General features: G+C 38.7%; 1 protein-coding gene across 1 annotated transcript in view; it reads right to left on the bottom strand.

The window, feature by feature from the left end:
• PDIA5 (protein disulfide isomerase family A member 5) overlaps positions 1-15,132 on the bottom strand; it is a 186,214-nt gene that overhangs the window by 59,722 nt on the left and 111,360 nt on the right. The window contains exons 9-11 of the mRNA XM_007493796.3: positions 9,143-9,234; positions 8,938-9,009; positions 1,174-1,310 (exon numbers count right to left, since the gene is read on the bottom strand). Of these exons, the coding sequence (XP_007493858.1) occupies positions 1,174-1,310; positions 8,938-9,009; positions 9,143-9,234 (301 nt within the window). The remainder of the gene's footprint in view (positions 1-1,173; positions 1,311-8,937; positions 9,010-9,142; positions 9,235-15,132) is intronic.

Here is a 15,132-nt window from a genome sequence, read left to right as displayed (position 1 = left end):
CCTCTCTGTCCTAATGAGCTGGCTCTGGGGGATGCCAGAGAGAGTTGCCTGAATAAGAAGTAAGAGGTTGATGGGATACCTACCATGCCAGGCTTTTTCTGTTGTTTTTTTCTCTCCAACCTTACCTACCAGGCACTGACTCCACTGTCCTGGTCAATTTTTTAAATCTATCATCTATATCATGTATAATAGTAAGAATTTTTTTTCCTCCTCTCTACCAAGATGAAAGAAGAGGATTCCAGAAATTTCTAGCATCAAAGCCAAATGTTTAATCCTGGATTTTAGAAGTCATGCTATTTAATTATCTGGTCTTCCACATCTTCAGTGATTTCCTAACTGAGGCTTTCTCCCTGATAAGAAAATATGGTACCTGCTCTGGGGTTTGTGACATTAAGTCTTACATAAGTTACCTCCAGCTGGGGCACTTCCCCACTGCTATCTGCCAGTGTGAGATCTCTCTCTACTTCCCAGGAGCTATTTCTCATGTATTAAAGTCTCTTTTGTTCTCTCTCATTCCTCACTTGCTGGTTCAGGTTATTTATAGAGACATGGGAGAGAGGTTAGGGGTGGGAAGAGAAGATGGCATTCAGACTACTTGATGTAGCTGTGGCCCAAAAAGCACACTATGGCACTAGGGAGGGATCACCAAATGGGTCCAATGCTATCCTTTCCTTTGAGTTTTTCTTCAGGAGCTATTGTACCATGGAGTACTACCTTGTTATCCAATCCCTGCTCCTGTTCCTAGAACCAATATGGGGCCTGGAAGTGCTCACATAAGTTTGCAAGTTTCTGAAGCCAATTCAAAGCTATCCAGTAACTATAGGACTGCATTATATGATTTATTTTTGCATTGTATTCCCCTTCTTTGTAATGTTTGGCATGAAATAACTTTGCATTTCCAGAGTACATGTTGAGCAAATACGGAGAGGGACAGGGAGAACTCTCTCATAATTTCTAGGTCAGCTAATTCTTTTTGAGCCTCTACTGTGAGAATATGGTTGTATAATTATCTTTGACAAGAGGAACTCGGTATAGTGTGGTGCACAATTACAGACTTCTGGTATGACAACTATAGTGAAAGGTTGAAAACGTGAGAGGCAAGGTTTAGATTCCACCAGAGGTGGTCCTGGGAGAAGGGGTGAAGAGTCGGGGGCAGAAAAGCATTCCACTCACATGGGGCATGGAACATGATGAGGACAGAAGAGTGCTCCTTCATAAACTTGTCAAAGTCTTCATCTGTCAGGTGATACACGACGCTTCCCTCGTCTGCCCAGGCAGCCTCGGGGACCTGGGGCTGTGGTGGATGTGGACTGGAAGACCAAAAACAGGTAGAGCTGAGTGGATGCCATCGCCGAGCCCCAGAACACAATAAGGACCAAGACCCAAGCCCTATCTCACTAATCTCAAGTGATTGTGCTTCAGTGACTGTTGTCGTAGGATGAGGAAAGCAATGGCTGTGATGCTGAAAAGAAACAAAAACTGCCCTCAAGGAGAAACATACGGGAAGAGAAAGAGAAGCAGAAAGCCCTCTTTTCCCTCTGTTCTTTATGACTCTTAAATCAGCTTAGCAAACCCTGCCTCCTCTCAAGGGTTTAGGGGCTTATTTGTGTTCTCACTTTAGTGAAGTTGCAAGGAAAGGTCATTGTGCAAGCTGGTTCCTGTGTTTATTTCACTGCACTGGGCTGAGGAAGGAAGGAATAGAAAAGATGAACTGAGATAAGTTAAGATTGGGTCAGGCAAGGGCATAGTGGGTAAGAAGATTAAGATGGAGGTGATGCCTGAGAAAATGGCTCTCTGCCCAGGGTGAAGATCAGTCATCCTAAAGGAAAAGGCCCACGAGAGTGTGGAAGCTTGGGAATCTTCACTATGACGAGGGATTTATATGGACTCCTTACCCTGACAAAACCTAAAAACTCTTAAGTCCCTGGATGGAAGATGGCCCCGAAGCTTAAAATACCTGCACTGGTGACACATATTCCCAGTTGCTTCCCTGCCCCAAGCTTCATTTTCCTAAACTCCATTTTGCTAAATGCTTAAAACCCACTTATGCTGACAAATGCAAAATGTAACCGTTGCTATCTGCTTGGACAAGTTTTCAGCAACAAAAACAAAATTCCAGGAGAATTTTCAGAATTCTATGGTCAATAAAATAAAACAGAATGCTCCCCATTTTCCACAGCAGGCTTGGCAAGATCCTCTCCTCTGAGATACTCTCTGAAGCCAGATCTCATTGTCAGGCATAGGCAGAATAAGCATCAGAGATAGGCAGAAAGGGCCCATCTGAACCACAACAAACAACAGCAATTTTGGTGGCAGCAGAGAACTGGGAACTAAAGCAAAAACCTCCCAAGTAAGGAAGGGATTGTTCTATAAGCAATGGAGGGACAATGAAGGGGAACAAGTTGGACAAGTCATTTCATCTAGCTTGGCCCATTTCATAATCTCAAAAATAACAGGCCTAGACCAGAAACCCCTAAGGTCCCTGACAGCTTTGAGTCTCCAATTCTATATATGTTCCTGAGCTCTAAGAAATGATGAATACAACAGATGCAGCAGAGGAAGACTTGTAGGAACTGATGCAGTTAAGAAGATAGAACCAGAAAAACAATGTGCACAGTGACTATAATGATGTAAACAGAAAAACTAACAACAAAAGGGAAATCAAATGCTATATAATTTGATGAACTGTGACCCCTGAAAAGAGTTGAGAAAATTTACTTCCTTCCCTTTACTTGAGGAAGGCGATTCTGCATGTGGAGTATTGCATATATTGTCAGACAAGATCAATTTGAGTAGATAGAGTGCTAGGCTTGGAGTCAGGAAAACCTGAGTTCAAATCTGGCTTCAAAAGTTTAACTAGCTTCAACTGCAAAATGGAGAAAATCCTAGTATTTTCATCTTAGAGATGTTGTGAGGATCAAATGAATTATTTGAAAAGCACTTAGCACAGTGCCTGGCACATAGTAAATGCTTAATATATTTCTTTCTCACTTCTTCCTCTCTGACCTGCTTCTTTTCATCTCTCTTTTTAAATCTTTATAACAAGGGATAGCTTAGTGAAGAGGGAAGGGGGTAAGACATATAATCAGAAATAGATATGATGCTAAAACAAATGACACAAAGAGGTAATTTTTAAAAAGGGAGACACACAGAAGACTTAAGCATAGTTCTGTAGCTTTAATTGTCCTGTCTCTATGGTAATCACCAACTGTCTGCAGTCACACTGTTTCTGCATTCTTAGGTAATTGCAATGATTTTTTGCAAGTACCTAGAGTTGCAGAGAGTACAAAAGTAGCCAGAGGGCAAGTCATTTTTGTTCCAGAATGAAGTTCTTTCCTGTATTCTAATTTTTGATACCTCTATTTCACTCTACCTGACCACTGGATCCTGGTCCTTTGTCCATCTTCACAGTAGATTTGGGCCAATTCTTTCCTTTGCACCCCTGAAGCTCAGACCTTTGTCCTGACAAATGATGCCCTGAATGTCTTCATCGAGGTTCTGACTTCTGGGTCCCCAGATGTCTGATTTATTCCCACCAGGGACATCATGAACATTCCTAATTTCTACTTGCACTTGGTTCCTGGGCTTGCTTCAGATAGCTGATATCACAATCTCACTAGTTTTTGCCTTGACCTTTTGGTTTCCATATTTATAGCTTGCTTCTGGCCACCTGTACTCATGAAAGGCTTGACCCTAGGCTTGCTGATTCTGGTCACCTGCCTAGTTTAACTGTGTTGTCATTTATCTTGCAGTGCGGTGTTACCGGACTGTGAGAAGTCTGCACTTCTAACATACTCAAAAAGTTTCGGCACACACAGGAAAATACAAATGAAATGGGACATAAAACCAGATATTGCCAATTTTGTTTTGACAATAGCAATTCTGTTGGGGCACTAAGCCATCTTGGTCATCTATTCCTATTTCTTCAGTCTTCCTTTAAAAATTTTATTTCTAGGATTTCCTTTTCCTTTTGTTGCCTAGAAACTGGCAACTGCATTCCTTTCAGCAGATAATCTTCCCCAAAGCACCAAAGGTTGCTGGAGTTTGCTATCTTCCTATCTTAAGTGACTTCTGAAGTCAAAGGACCAATGGAGTTCAGAGGATGAATCTATTTATAATGGTCAGAAGGTCAGAGTGACTAAGTTTCTGAAACTGAGTTCTATTAAAACAGTGTTTTATATGTTTTCCCTCAAAGCAGAATCTGTGTATGCTATTAGCATTTCCAAAAGGTACCAAGGTGCCTATAGAAACTGTTTGGTCTGAAAGCTGCTATTTTAATTGGGTCTGACTAGTCTCTCACTTTGAGGAATTAAATTTTCTATTTGGTCTAGGGAGAGCTGTTTCATGCAGCTCTAAAGAAGTCAGTGGTACCTGCAAACCAAATCACTATCTGAAGTAGTTTTTATATTACAGGACAAAAAAACACAATAGTACTTTTAAAAAAAGAGTTTAATGGGGCTTCCACTCTCCCCACCCCAAACTCTTACTTTTCCTACTTTCCTTTTAGTGAGTATAAAAATAGAGTAAAAAAAGTTTACTCAGAATTATGTTTAGGCAAAAATGTGTTATCATCTTTAAACTTAACTCTACATTCCTGATCCAGATAATTAGCAGAGAAGTTAGACAAAGAGATAAGAGAACAAGGATTGAGTTCTTTAGTATGGGACTGTAGAGGTACATAATTCTCACACAAGCACATACTGCCACAGATGGTACTCCACCAAGTAAGAAAGAAAGGGTCAGTGTGGCCACAACCAACAAATCCATTCCAGAAATATTACAGAAGCACACAGATATGGGAAATCTCCATGTCTGCTTTTAGAAAATTACCCAGAGCCACCCACAATCTTCTGAAGGTTATACCACCTCTCCCTTTCCTCTTCCCATGGCATCTGGAACAGGTGACTTGATATGTGGGTATTTTATCCCACAGACTTGAGGAGTCATGAAAAGAACAGCTTTTTCTGCTTCTTCCTCACTCTTTGCATACTTAAATGCAAATGAACAGATTGCTCTGGTCAGAACAGGAAGTAAAGGAAATGAACCACAATGACCTGTGGCTAGAAAATCCCATAGGATGGAATCATGGGCAACCATCAACACTTTAGTGAACGTAAATAAAAACTAAAAACAGCTGGTACATCACTGATACCTACCTACTACTCTGTCTTACTTCTGGGTAGGAGGTTGGGCGGTGTACTCTATACTCCAGGCCAAAATAAACTGGGCTATGTATTTCTACTCTGTGACACACCATCTTATAGATCTGTACCTTTGCCCAGTTTATTATAGATCTGTACCTTTGCCCAGTTTATTCCCCATAACTGCAATGCTCTCCCCCATTACCTCTGTCTCCTTTGACACAAAAATTTCCCAGATGAGAATTCTCATTTAATGCAAAGCAGCTTAAGAGTCCACTGTGATAGTGAGACTATCTTTTCCTGGACCAGCCAGTTTTCTAGAAACACATAAAGTCCCAGCATGACACTATGGACAAACACTAAGTTATTTTGGGAAGTCCTATATTATTAATTCAATGTTAACTATTTAATCTTAGAGATACAATGACACAGTAAATAAAGAGTCAAGAAAGGCTGGGTTCAAAGTCAACCTGTGATAAGACTCCAGAGAATCTTAAACTGCATTTGTGCAAATGGAAAGAACTCTAAGATGACTGAAGAACTAACATTCTAATGTAAGAAAAGAAATGTGTCTCTATAACAACTTCAAAGGGTATTGAGGAATTTAATTAAGAAAAACAGAGGTTGGGGCAGCTAGTTAGCACAGTAGAGAGCCAGGCCTGAAGTCAGGAGAACCTGCGTTCAAATCTGGCCTTAGACACTTCTTAGCTATGAGAACCTGGGCAAGTCACTTAACCCTATATACCTACTCTTTGCTACTCTTCTGTCTTAGAATTAATTCTAAAAACCAAACAAACAAAAATCTGGAGATAGACTAGTCTGAGGGTTTTAAGAGGGGAAAAAAAGGGAAAGTAAAAGTAATAAATGTATTAGTATAGAGAGTAGATTGGAATAAAAGGGAGGAACTTGATAGTTCTCATAACTGAAGTGCTTAAGAAATAGTGCCCACAAGCATGGAGTGGGGTGGAGAAGAATAGGCATCATATAAGCCTTGCTTTATCTAAACTGAGCAATTCACGCACAAAGTGTTTGGTGCAGGGACTGGGAAATGGGGGCATTAAGAAGGAGAAAACTGGGGAGGGTTGCAAAAAAAAAACACCACAAAACAATTTCCTGATACTAAGGGAAAGATTGAAAGAAAAAATTCATAAATATGAATATTATTTATTTATAAATACATGAGTAAAACAGAATATTGTTGTGTTGCAACACTAAGCAGAATGACGGCCAACTCCATCTCCAGAGGACCTACAATGGTGCATGTTATCAACTTCCTGACAGAGACATGATGAACTCAAGGTGCAGAAAGAGACATGTTTTTGGATCACATGGTCATGGCATAGCTATGTTATTCTTAATAAGTTTTTTTCTTTCTGTTTTCAATTGGCATAGGTTTGGGGAAAGGAATATTGATGGCGATTTGAAAGGAAAAGAAAAAAAGGAGGGTCATTGAAATATTTCTCTTTAAATATAACTTTTTAAAAGTATGTAGAGAACATAAATTCAGAAGGATCCAGAGTTAAGTAGGATGGTTTTGAAAGCAGTGTTGAATTTATTATGTATGTATGTATGTATGTATGTATGTATGTATGTGTGTGTGTGTATGTGTATATTTTTCCAAAAGCAAGTTACCACTTGGAAAAGAGATTCACAATTTTGTAAACAATACTATGTTCTGGCTTTGTATATAGAAATATTCATTTTTGGGGATGTTGATTAAGTTTAGAATTTTTAAAAAATTAACTTTTAAAAATGCAAAAAAAAACAATTATTCTAAACCCTAGGATTCTTTAATCTACCAAAACTTCATTGCCACTCTCAAATCTTGACTTCAGTATTATTGTGAACTGTGACTGATGACAAACGGCATCAGCTCTCTCAACTACTATCTATACGTCAACATATCTTTGTTTCTATGTCTATCCTTTCCTCTAGTCTCAGAGGAAGGGGTAGTATTGATGCTCTTTAAGGTTAATTTCTTATTAATGCCCTACATTACAATCTTTTCTGAATCCTGAGGGATCTTCCAATATTGTTCATATTTTTTCAAAATTTTCAATCTCTCTCCACCAGCTACTTCTTCTGAGTTCAAACAAGTTCAGGTCTCCCCCTTTACTTGGCCTTGTTCCCTGCTCCAGTTATTGGCACAGTTCTTTCCTTCATTTTGCTGCCAAACTTCTTGAATGAGTGGCTCATATCTGCTGCTTTCATTTTCTCACCACCCATTCCTTCTACGAGTCTCTGCAATCTGGCTTCTATCTAATCACTCCATTGAAACTACATTCTTAGAGTTCATCAATTACCAGTTAATTGACAATACCTCCGCCTTTGAGCTAGTCCTTGACTTTACCATGAACACAGAATCAAAGATTTAGAGTTGAAAGAGATCTTGCTGCTGCCTAGTCCTTCAATCTTTAACTTCTCTTCCCTCGGCTTCTGTAATTTTGCAATATGTTGGTTCTCTTCTTGCTTCCCTGAAAGTTTCATTTTTCATACACCCAGTCTCTAGGAGTAGCTTCCAAGGTCAGTCCTCAGCTCTGGTTTTCAGTAGAGAAATGTTCACTGTTCCTTACAGAACATATATTCTTTCAAAGCTTTGGCAAGTATTTCTATGGTGATGGCATTCTCACTTTTATGTCTAGCCTGACCTACCTCTTAAAACCCAGTCCAACATTTTGTACTGCTCATCTGACATTTCTTCTTAGATGTATCTATAGTCTCCACAAACTCAACAGCACCAAACTTAGCATCCTTCTTGCCAATTTGGTTCAATAATCCTGTTTTTGAAAATGATACTATTAAAGAATATAGAATAGGGGCAACTAGGTGGCTCAATGATTAGAGAGGAAAGGACAGGCTTGAGAAGGGTTTTAGAAACTCTTCCTGCAGAGTATCTTACATATGATACTGGAGTCAAGAGGGAGCCACTAGTGTTAGTTGAGTAGGGAAGGAAATGGTCAACCACACACTGGAGCTGCTCAGTGGAATGGAGGTCATTTAATCCAGCTGAGTTCAACAGAGGTGATACAGCATGACCAAGAAAGAGCAGTAGAAGAACTGAAACTGAAGTCCATATCGCCACTGATACTCTGCTGACTTCATACTGATAGCTTTCCCTTTCCACCATTCCCTGAATCAAATCATTCACTGATTTCCTATCAGTTCTTCTTTTTCAACATCTCTAGTATTCATTTGTTCCTTACCATCATCAGGGATATAGACTTAGAGCTATAAACCCTCCTCAACCCTTTCTCGGATTACTGCAACAGCATTCTAACAAGCTCCTCTGGACTAATCTACCTTGCATTCTTCTACCAGATTAAGCTTCCTAACATATAAGTCAAATAATTCTCCTTCTACTGAAAATTTTTTAAAATGCAAAAAATTGTTTTTACGTGTATTTGGGAGAAAAAAATAAAGTATTATTTGAAAAAGAAGAGGTTAGTTGGGCTACTGCCTTACTCCCTTTTAGATCTCCCGAAATAAATAAATATAGTGTCATTCAAGTATGTCACAGACCAATGATGACAGTTGGAACCTTACTGGATTCTTTAGTCAAATAAAACCTTAGGCTACCTATTATACCCAAATGAATTAGAAAGCCAAGTACTGACCAGGACCCTTATCTGGGGAAAACATTTCAGGGCAGATCTTCACCATAATCCCCATTACCCACTTCCCACCCCAACCCTTACTGTCCCTGCTAAGCAAATGAACATTATTAGGCAGGACTAAATACATGCCATCCCTCTGAGAACAAACAAACGTATATACTCTTTGAAGTGCAAAGACTTACTTCTTCATCCACTCCACAATGTCCTTGGCTGTGGACCTATAGTTTTCATACTGGAACAGAAACTTCCCTTTCCTGTGGAATGTGGAGAGACAAAAAGGGGCTCAGCTCAAGAATTGGGCCAGGGAGTGTTGGAGAAGGGAATAAGGAGGATAAGTACCACTGGGGAAGAGGAATGGCACTTGAGACTAGGAAGCTGGAGACTTACTCAAAATAGCAGATGGTGGGGTAGCCACGGACATCATACTCTTCCTTGATGTGTTCAAATTCAGAGGAGTAGACATTCATCCCAGCCAGCACCTTGGAGAACAAGGAAGGAATGGACTTGTCTGTCCTCTGTCCTGATACATCCCATATCTTGTCCCAGAGCCTCTTAACTGGGGCTAATAACTCCTTAAAAATGGGAGGAAGCATTTCTAAAGGCTCCTTAGATAGATGTGGGAATGCTGAGCATCCCAGGAGCATAGTGGGAAAAATAAGGGAACTCATACAGGATAAGGCTTTGGGTATATAATACTAAGAGTTGACACTGAGAGATTCTGAAAAAAAAAGAAACATTAGAACTGCCCATGCTCATGCCCCTTGTGTTCCACAATATGTTTGCCTTCTTCTATTCAAGAATAAACTGAATATAGTAATGGATTAGCTCCTGTGTGAGCAGGAAGGATAACTGAGGCAGATTGTTTCCCCAATTATTGAATTCACTTTGGCTTCTGACATGATATTGTGGCTTCTCCATTTGTTCCTGGTCTGCTCTATTCTGACCAATTGACTTCTGGCTAAATCTTAAATATGGGTGCCTGCCAATCTCCTGACTATTTGACTAGCTTGTTCATCTGGCTCTGACCATGGTTTTTTACCTCATTTTTCTGAGTACTCCACAGCAATACTACTGTTGTTTATCCCTAGCCTGGATTGCTGGCACCCCCTTACTCTGCTGGGTCTTAGTTCAGTACCTGTTCCCTGTTCTGCACTTATGACCTGCTGCAGCCCAAGTTTTAGGTCCCAATAAGCCAGATACCCACAGCTTCTAGATGTAAAGGATTTATAGGCTTCATTACTAAGAGATATGAGTAGCAGAAAAGAATGGTTGAGATCTGCAGTACCAAAGGGATTACCCTCAGATGAGATCACTGGTCCACTAAAGTATTAGACTTTTATACTAAAATTATTGCCAATGTCAGAAAACAAGCAGAATTTAGAGTTTCCTCAAAATACAGGCTTCCTCCTCCATTTTTTGTACAATAGGGGACTTCCTATCCATGGTCCAGCTCCCAGAAAGAATATTAATGTTAATTTTTAATAAAGGAAGATAGATGGTGAAGCTATAAAATAGAAATATCTGTCACAGAAGAGGGATGCTATAAGAGTGGAAGTGGTGCAGAACTTCATGGTAATGTGGGTGGGAATATTGTAGAAATATAGAATATTGAAGGGATGTTGTGGAAACATGCAGAGGGGACAAAGAAGTTTGATGTAGAGAGGAAAAATCTAAATAGCTCTATGTGAATTTCCTATGCTCTGTGATATATAACTCAGCAAAGACAACAGCTGTTAAATGGACCCAGAATCCCAGTGGGAATCTAAGTCTTCATGATAGACTTCTCCCTCTTTAGGCAAAAATACTTTCAAACATGTTTCTTTTTTGCTATCTACCTTGGCATACTACAGACCACCTCCATCAAAAGTTCAGGCAAATTTGTAACATAACTTATCAGGGAATTCTATAGCCCTCAAAGTCATTCTGCTCTTCCTGGTAATGGTTCAGAAGTCTGTTCTAGTGATAGCTGTCTAGAAGTCATTTTTTGTGTCTACCTGGTCTCCCTGTCTCTAGTTTCTCCCCATTTCAAACCATCCTACAGAACATCAGATTCATCTTCCTAAAACACTATTTTACTAAAACAAAACCACAAACAAATCAACCCTAAGTCCTACAAGAGAAATTCTAAACTAAAAAAGCTTGAATAGGGAAATTCAAGCCCCTTTATACCATTGACTCTAATCTATTTTTTTAGTCTTATCCCTCAGCACAGGCAAAATCTATATAATGATGCCACAACCAACATCTTTTTACAATAACAAGGCTTTTTTTGTTGTTGTTCAGTCATGTCTTTGTGACCCCATCTGTGGTATTCCTGGAAGAAAGATTGTAGCAGTTTGCCATTTCCTTCTTCAGCTCGTTTTATAGATGAAGAAACTGAAGCAAATAGGGTGAAGTGACTTGCTTATGGTCACATGGCTAGTGTCTAAGGCCAGATTTGAACTCAGGAAGATGAGCCGTCCTGACTTCAGGTCTGATGCTCTATCCACTGTGCCACTTAGCTGCCCCCAACGGGGTTAATACATTCTAACTAAAATCTGTCACTTTGTTTCAGGTGATGGCCATCTCTCTTCCCTTCTCTCCTTTTCTACATCATACACAGAATTTCAGAAAAGATCTCAGGAGTCATTCGGTCCAAATCCACAGTTAAAAGAATTCCCACTTGAGCACACCTGACAGATCATTTTGCTTTTTTTAAAGCTCTGCTTGAGGAATTTCAGTGAGGAGGAACCCATTACTTTCTGATGCAGCCCATTTAATTTTTGCATTGTTCTAATTGTTAAGAAAGAATTTCTTCACATGGAGCTGAAACTTGCCTCCTTGAAACTTGCACTCAATTGTTCCTAGTTCTGCTAAATGGAGCCCAAATAAATTTAACTTCATTTTACCCTGATAGACTTTCTAGTATTTGAGAAGGCTAATCATGTCCTTCTCTTTCATCTCTAACTCTTCCCTTCTCCAGGTCCAATATTTCTAGTTTTTTCAACTGATGCTCATCTAGGGCAGATTTGAGAGTCTTTATTATTCAGAATGCCTTCTGAAGGATGTTCTCCAGCTTATCAAAGCCCTCTCTTAACTGAACACAATAATAGCCCAGATGTCAGAGCAGAAGAGCACCCAGAGAACCTATCATTCCCTGTATTCCTGGAAGCTTTTTCTCTTTTAATGCAGTCCAAGATTGTATGAGCTTTTTTGGCTGTCACAGCATACTGCTAGCTTATATTGAGCTTGAAATCTATTTATATCTCCTGAACTTTTTTAGACATTGCTGCTTAACCATGCTTCCCATATCTTTGTACTAATGAAACTGATTTCTTGAGTCCTAGAGTAAGACTTTACATTTATCCTCATTAAATTTCATTTTATATCCAGCTTAGTGTTCCAGCCTGTCCAAGTCTTTTTGTGGATTCTAACTTTATCATCTGTTGTGTTAGCTATGTATCTTTCCTAGCTTTGTATCATCAGCAAATATGACAAAGGTGTTACCTGTGTTTTTAATTAAGTCGTGAAATTTTAAAATTATACAGAACTTATTGAGGCTCCCTATACATCTCTTTCCTCATTTGTGGTTCTCTTGGCAAAGATACTGGAGTAGCTTGCCATTTCCTTCTCCAACTCATTTTTACATATAGGGGAACAGAGACAAACACACAAGATTAAGTGATTTGCCCAGGGTTACACAGCTAGCAAATGGATAAGGTTAGATTTGAATTAGGCTGGCAAGTATTTGAGGTCATATTTGAACTCAGGTCTTCCTGACTTCAGGCCTGGCACTGTATCTACTGTGCTTCTAGCTGCTCTGACCTATTAGTTTACTACTAGTAACCCTGGCCAAAAAGTTATTTTCTCATTATGAATAGCGCCAGGAAGAAGAAGTACACAAGGAATGGTAGAATCGGAACAAATAATAAGAATAAGGATAAACCTAGAATTTTTGACAAACTCAACTGAAAAGAAATTTTAAAAATGTTTATGCTGTATCTAGGCATCAAGCCTGACTAAAGCTTTCAGCTCCAATGTATCTTCTTCTCATGCAGGGGAAATTAAGGTGTTGCATCTTTAATTACTTTGTAGCTTTTTTTTGCCCAGTTGGATCTGTATTAATTTGTATTATTTTTTCTATGTACAATGTTGTAGAACCCATTAATGAAGTTGTATTTTTAAAGTAAGCTATTAATCAGACTGACCTAATAATGTCATAAATTCTTTACGAAACCAGGATTTTTTTTCCTAAATGTTTACTTGCCAGCTTTTAAATTTAAATTTCCAATAAACTGAAGTCAAGCTCACTGAAAGAGGTTCTATCCTCTTCCTTTTTTTGAAGATTGGGCAGCATTTGCCATTCTCCACCTTCCAGTATTTATACTATTCTTTGTAGTCTTTCAAATAACAATGATTGTGGCTCAGTAATCACAACTGTCAACTCCATCAGTATGCAAGGATATAGTTCGTCTGGGTCTTGGGGAGATGAATTCATTATAGGATGTTACAGATGTTCTCTTTCCAATTGTTATTCAGTCATGTCCTACTCTTCCTGACCTGTGGACTATACTGTGGATTGGGTTTTCTTGGTAAAGATACTAGAGAGGTTTGCCATTTCCTTTTCCAATGGATTAAGGCAAACATGTTAAGTGACTTGCCCTAGGTGAGTGTCTAAGGCTGGATGTGAATTCAGGTCTTTCTGACTCCAAGTCTAGCCCTCTATCCACTGAGCTACTTAGCTGGATCCTAAAGTTTTCTTTTATTATCATCTTGCTTATCTTGGACATCAATTCTCTAAAAGCAATTCTTGCTTTTTCAATAAAAAGTCATTTATTTTGGCAGGAAAAAAAAAACAGGAAAAAATAGGTATTGAGCAGTTCTTCCTTTCCTTTATTATTAATTATTCCCATCCAAATCACCCTGAAAAATAGTCCTATTTTCCCCTTGATCTTTCTTTCTAATATAACCAAAATAATAGCTCCTTTTTAATTGCCCTCTCCCCTCAACAGCTTCCACTCATGCTGAGCTTTAGTTCTCCTGACACCCTGCACCCTTTTTTATTCATGGTGTTTTCTGCCCTGGTTTATTTCTCCTGTATAGCTCTTTAAAAAACAAACAAAAACTCAAAATTAAATTGTTTGGTGAGACCATTATGTATTCATATTGGTCTCCTTATACATCTCCCTATTTTTCTATCTCAATGAAACTGTTTCTCTCTGTTCCCTTCAGAATTTCATACATGAGTTTACCATGCAGCTCAGACTAGCTCCTCTATATGTAAAATTTTATATATCATTCCTCCAAAATCCACTCTCCTCAAATTGAGGGGATAGGGGCAGCTTTCCTCTCCTCTATTATAGACTCCAGGAGGAAGTGGCTACCAACCCCCAGCAACAAGCCGAGAAGCAGATCCAGAATAGAATCCCTATTTGTTTGCTCTTCTAAATTTTGAAATATTACATTATTATGTTAATCAGTCTTTTAGTTGAGTAAGTGAAGACAGCGCTTCTCCATATTCCATATTCTAGCACATGTCTAGTTAACTGAAATCTGCTATTACTTTTAATTCATGCCTTTTTGCAAGTCTCGTGATATTTTCCAAATTCATCTAATTCTTCTTTCTATTTTACTTTCCTTCTCTTCCCTCTAACCTCATCTCTTCAACTTTGTTCCTATTGGACTGTACCTTGGGCAACATTTCCCCTATTTTCATTTTTTTAAAGGACTAATTCATGAGATTCAGTTTACCTAAGTAGGCTGTGTCTGTTGCATTCTAAATGACCTTTCCTCCTCATACAAACTGTTTTCATTCTATGTCAGGGATACTTTAGAGCAGGAGTTCTGAATTTTTGTTTTGTTTTTTGTTTTGTCATGGACCCCACTAGCAGGGGTCAATTGGCCTATAGTTCCCTTCTCAGAAAAATTTTTAAATGCATAAAATACATAGGATTGCAAAGGGAATCAATTATATTGGAACACAACTATTGATTTAAAAAAAAGTTCCAGACTCTAGATTAAGAATTCCTATAGTGCAGAGAGTATTGTAGAGCTATAAGACTCTTAAATAACTTCCAATCATTAAGATTCCATACATTTAAAGAGCTATGATATATAGTAGGAACCACACTGGTTATAGAATGGGGAGAACCTGGGCTTATGTTCTAATTTTACTTCTTTCTCGTGAACTGGAGCAACTCACAATTTTTCATAATCCCTTCATCTATAAAATGAGAGGAGTGGACTAGGTTAGGGGTTCTTAGCTTGGAGGGAGGTTTACATGAATTGTTTTTTTTAAATGTTTTGACAACTGTAGTTCAATATAACTGATTTCCTTTGTAATCTGATTTTATTTTAGCAATTACAAACATCCTGAGAAGAGCTTCATCAGACTGTCA

This window comes from Monodelphis domestica, chromosome 4 (assembly GCF_027887165.1).
Source record: "Monodelphis domestica isolate mMonDom1 chromosome 4, mMonDom1.pri, whole genome shotgun sequence".
NCBI lineage: Eukaryota > Metazoa > Chordata > Mammalia > Didelphimorphia > Didelphidae > Monodelphis > Monodelphis domestica.
Note: the sequence above shows the minus strand (reverse complement) of the source record. Positions and strands in the feature narration are given on the sequence as shown.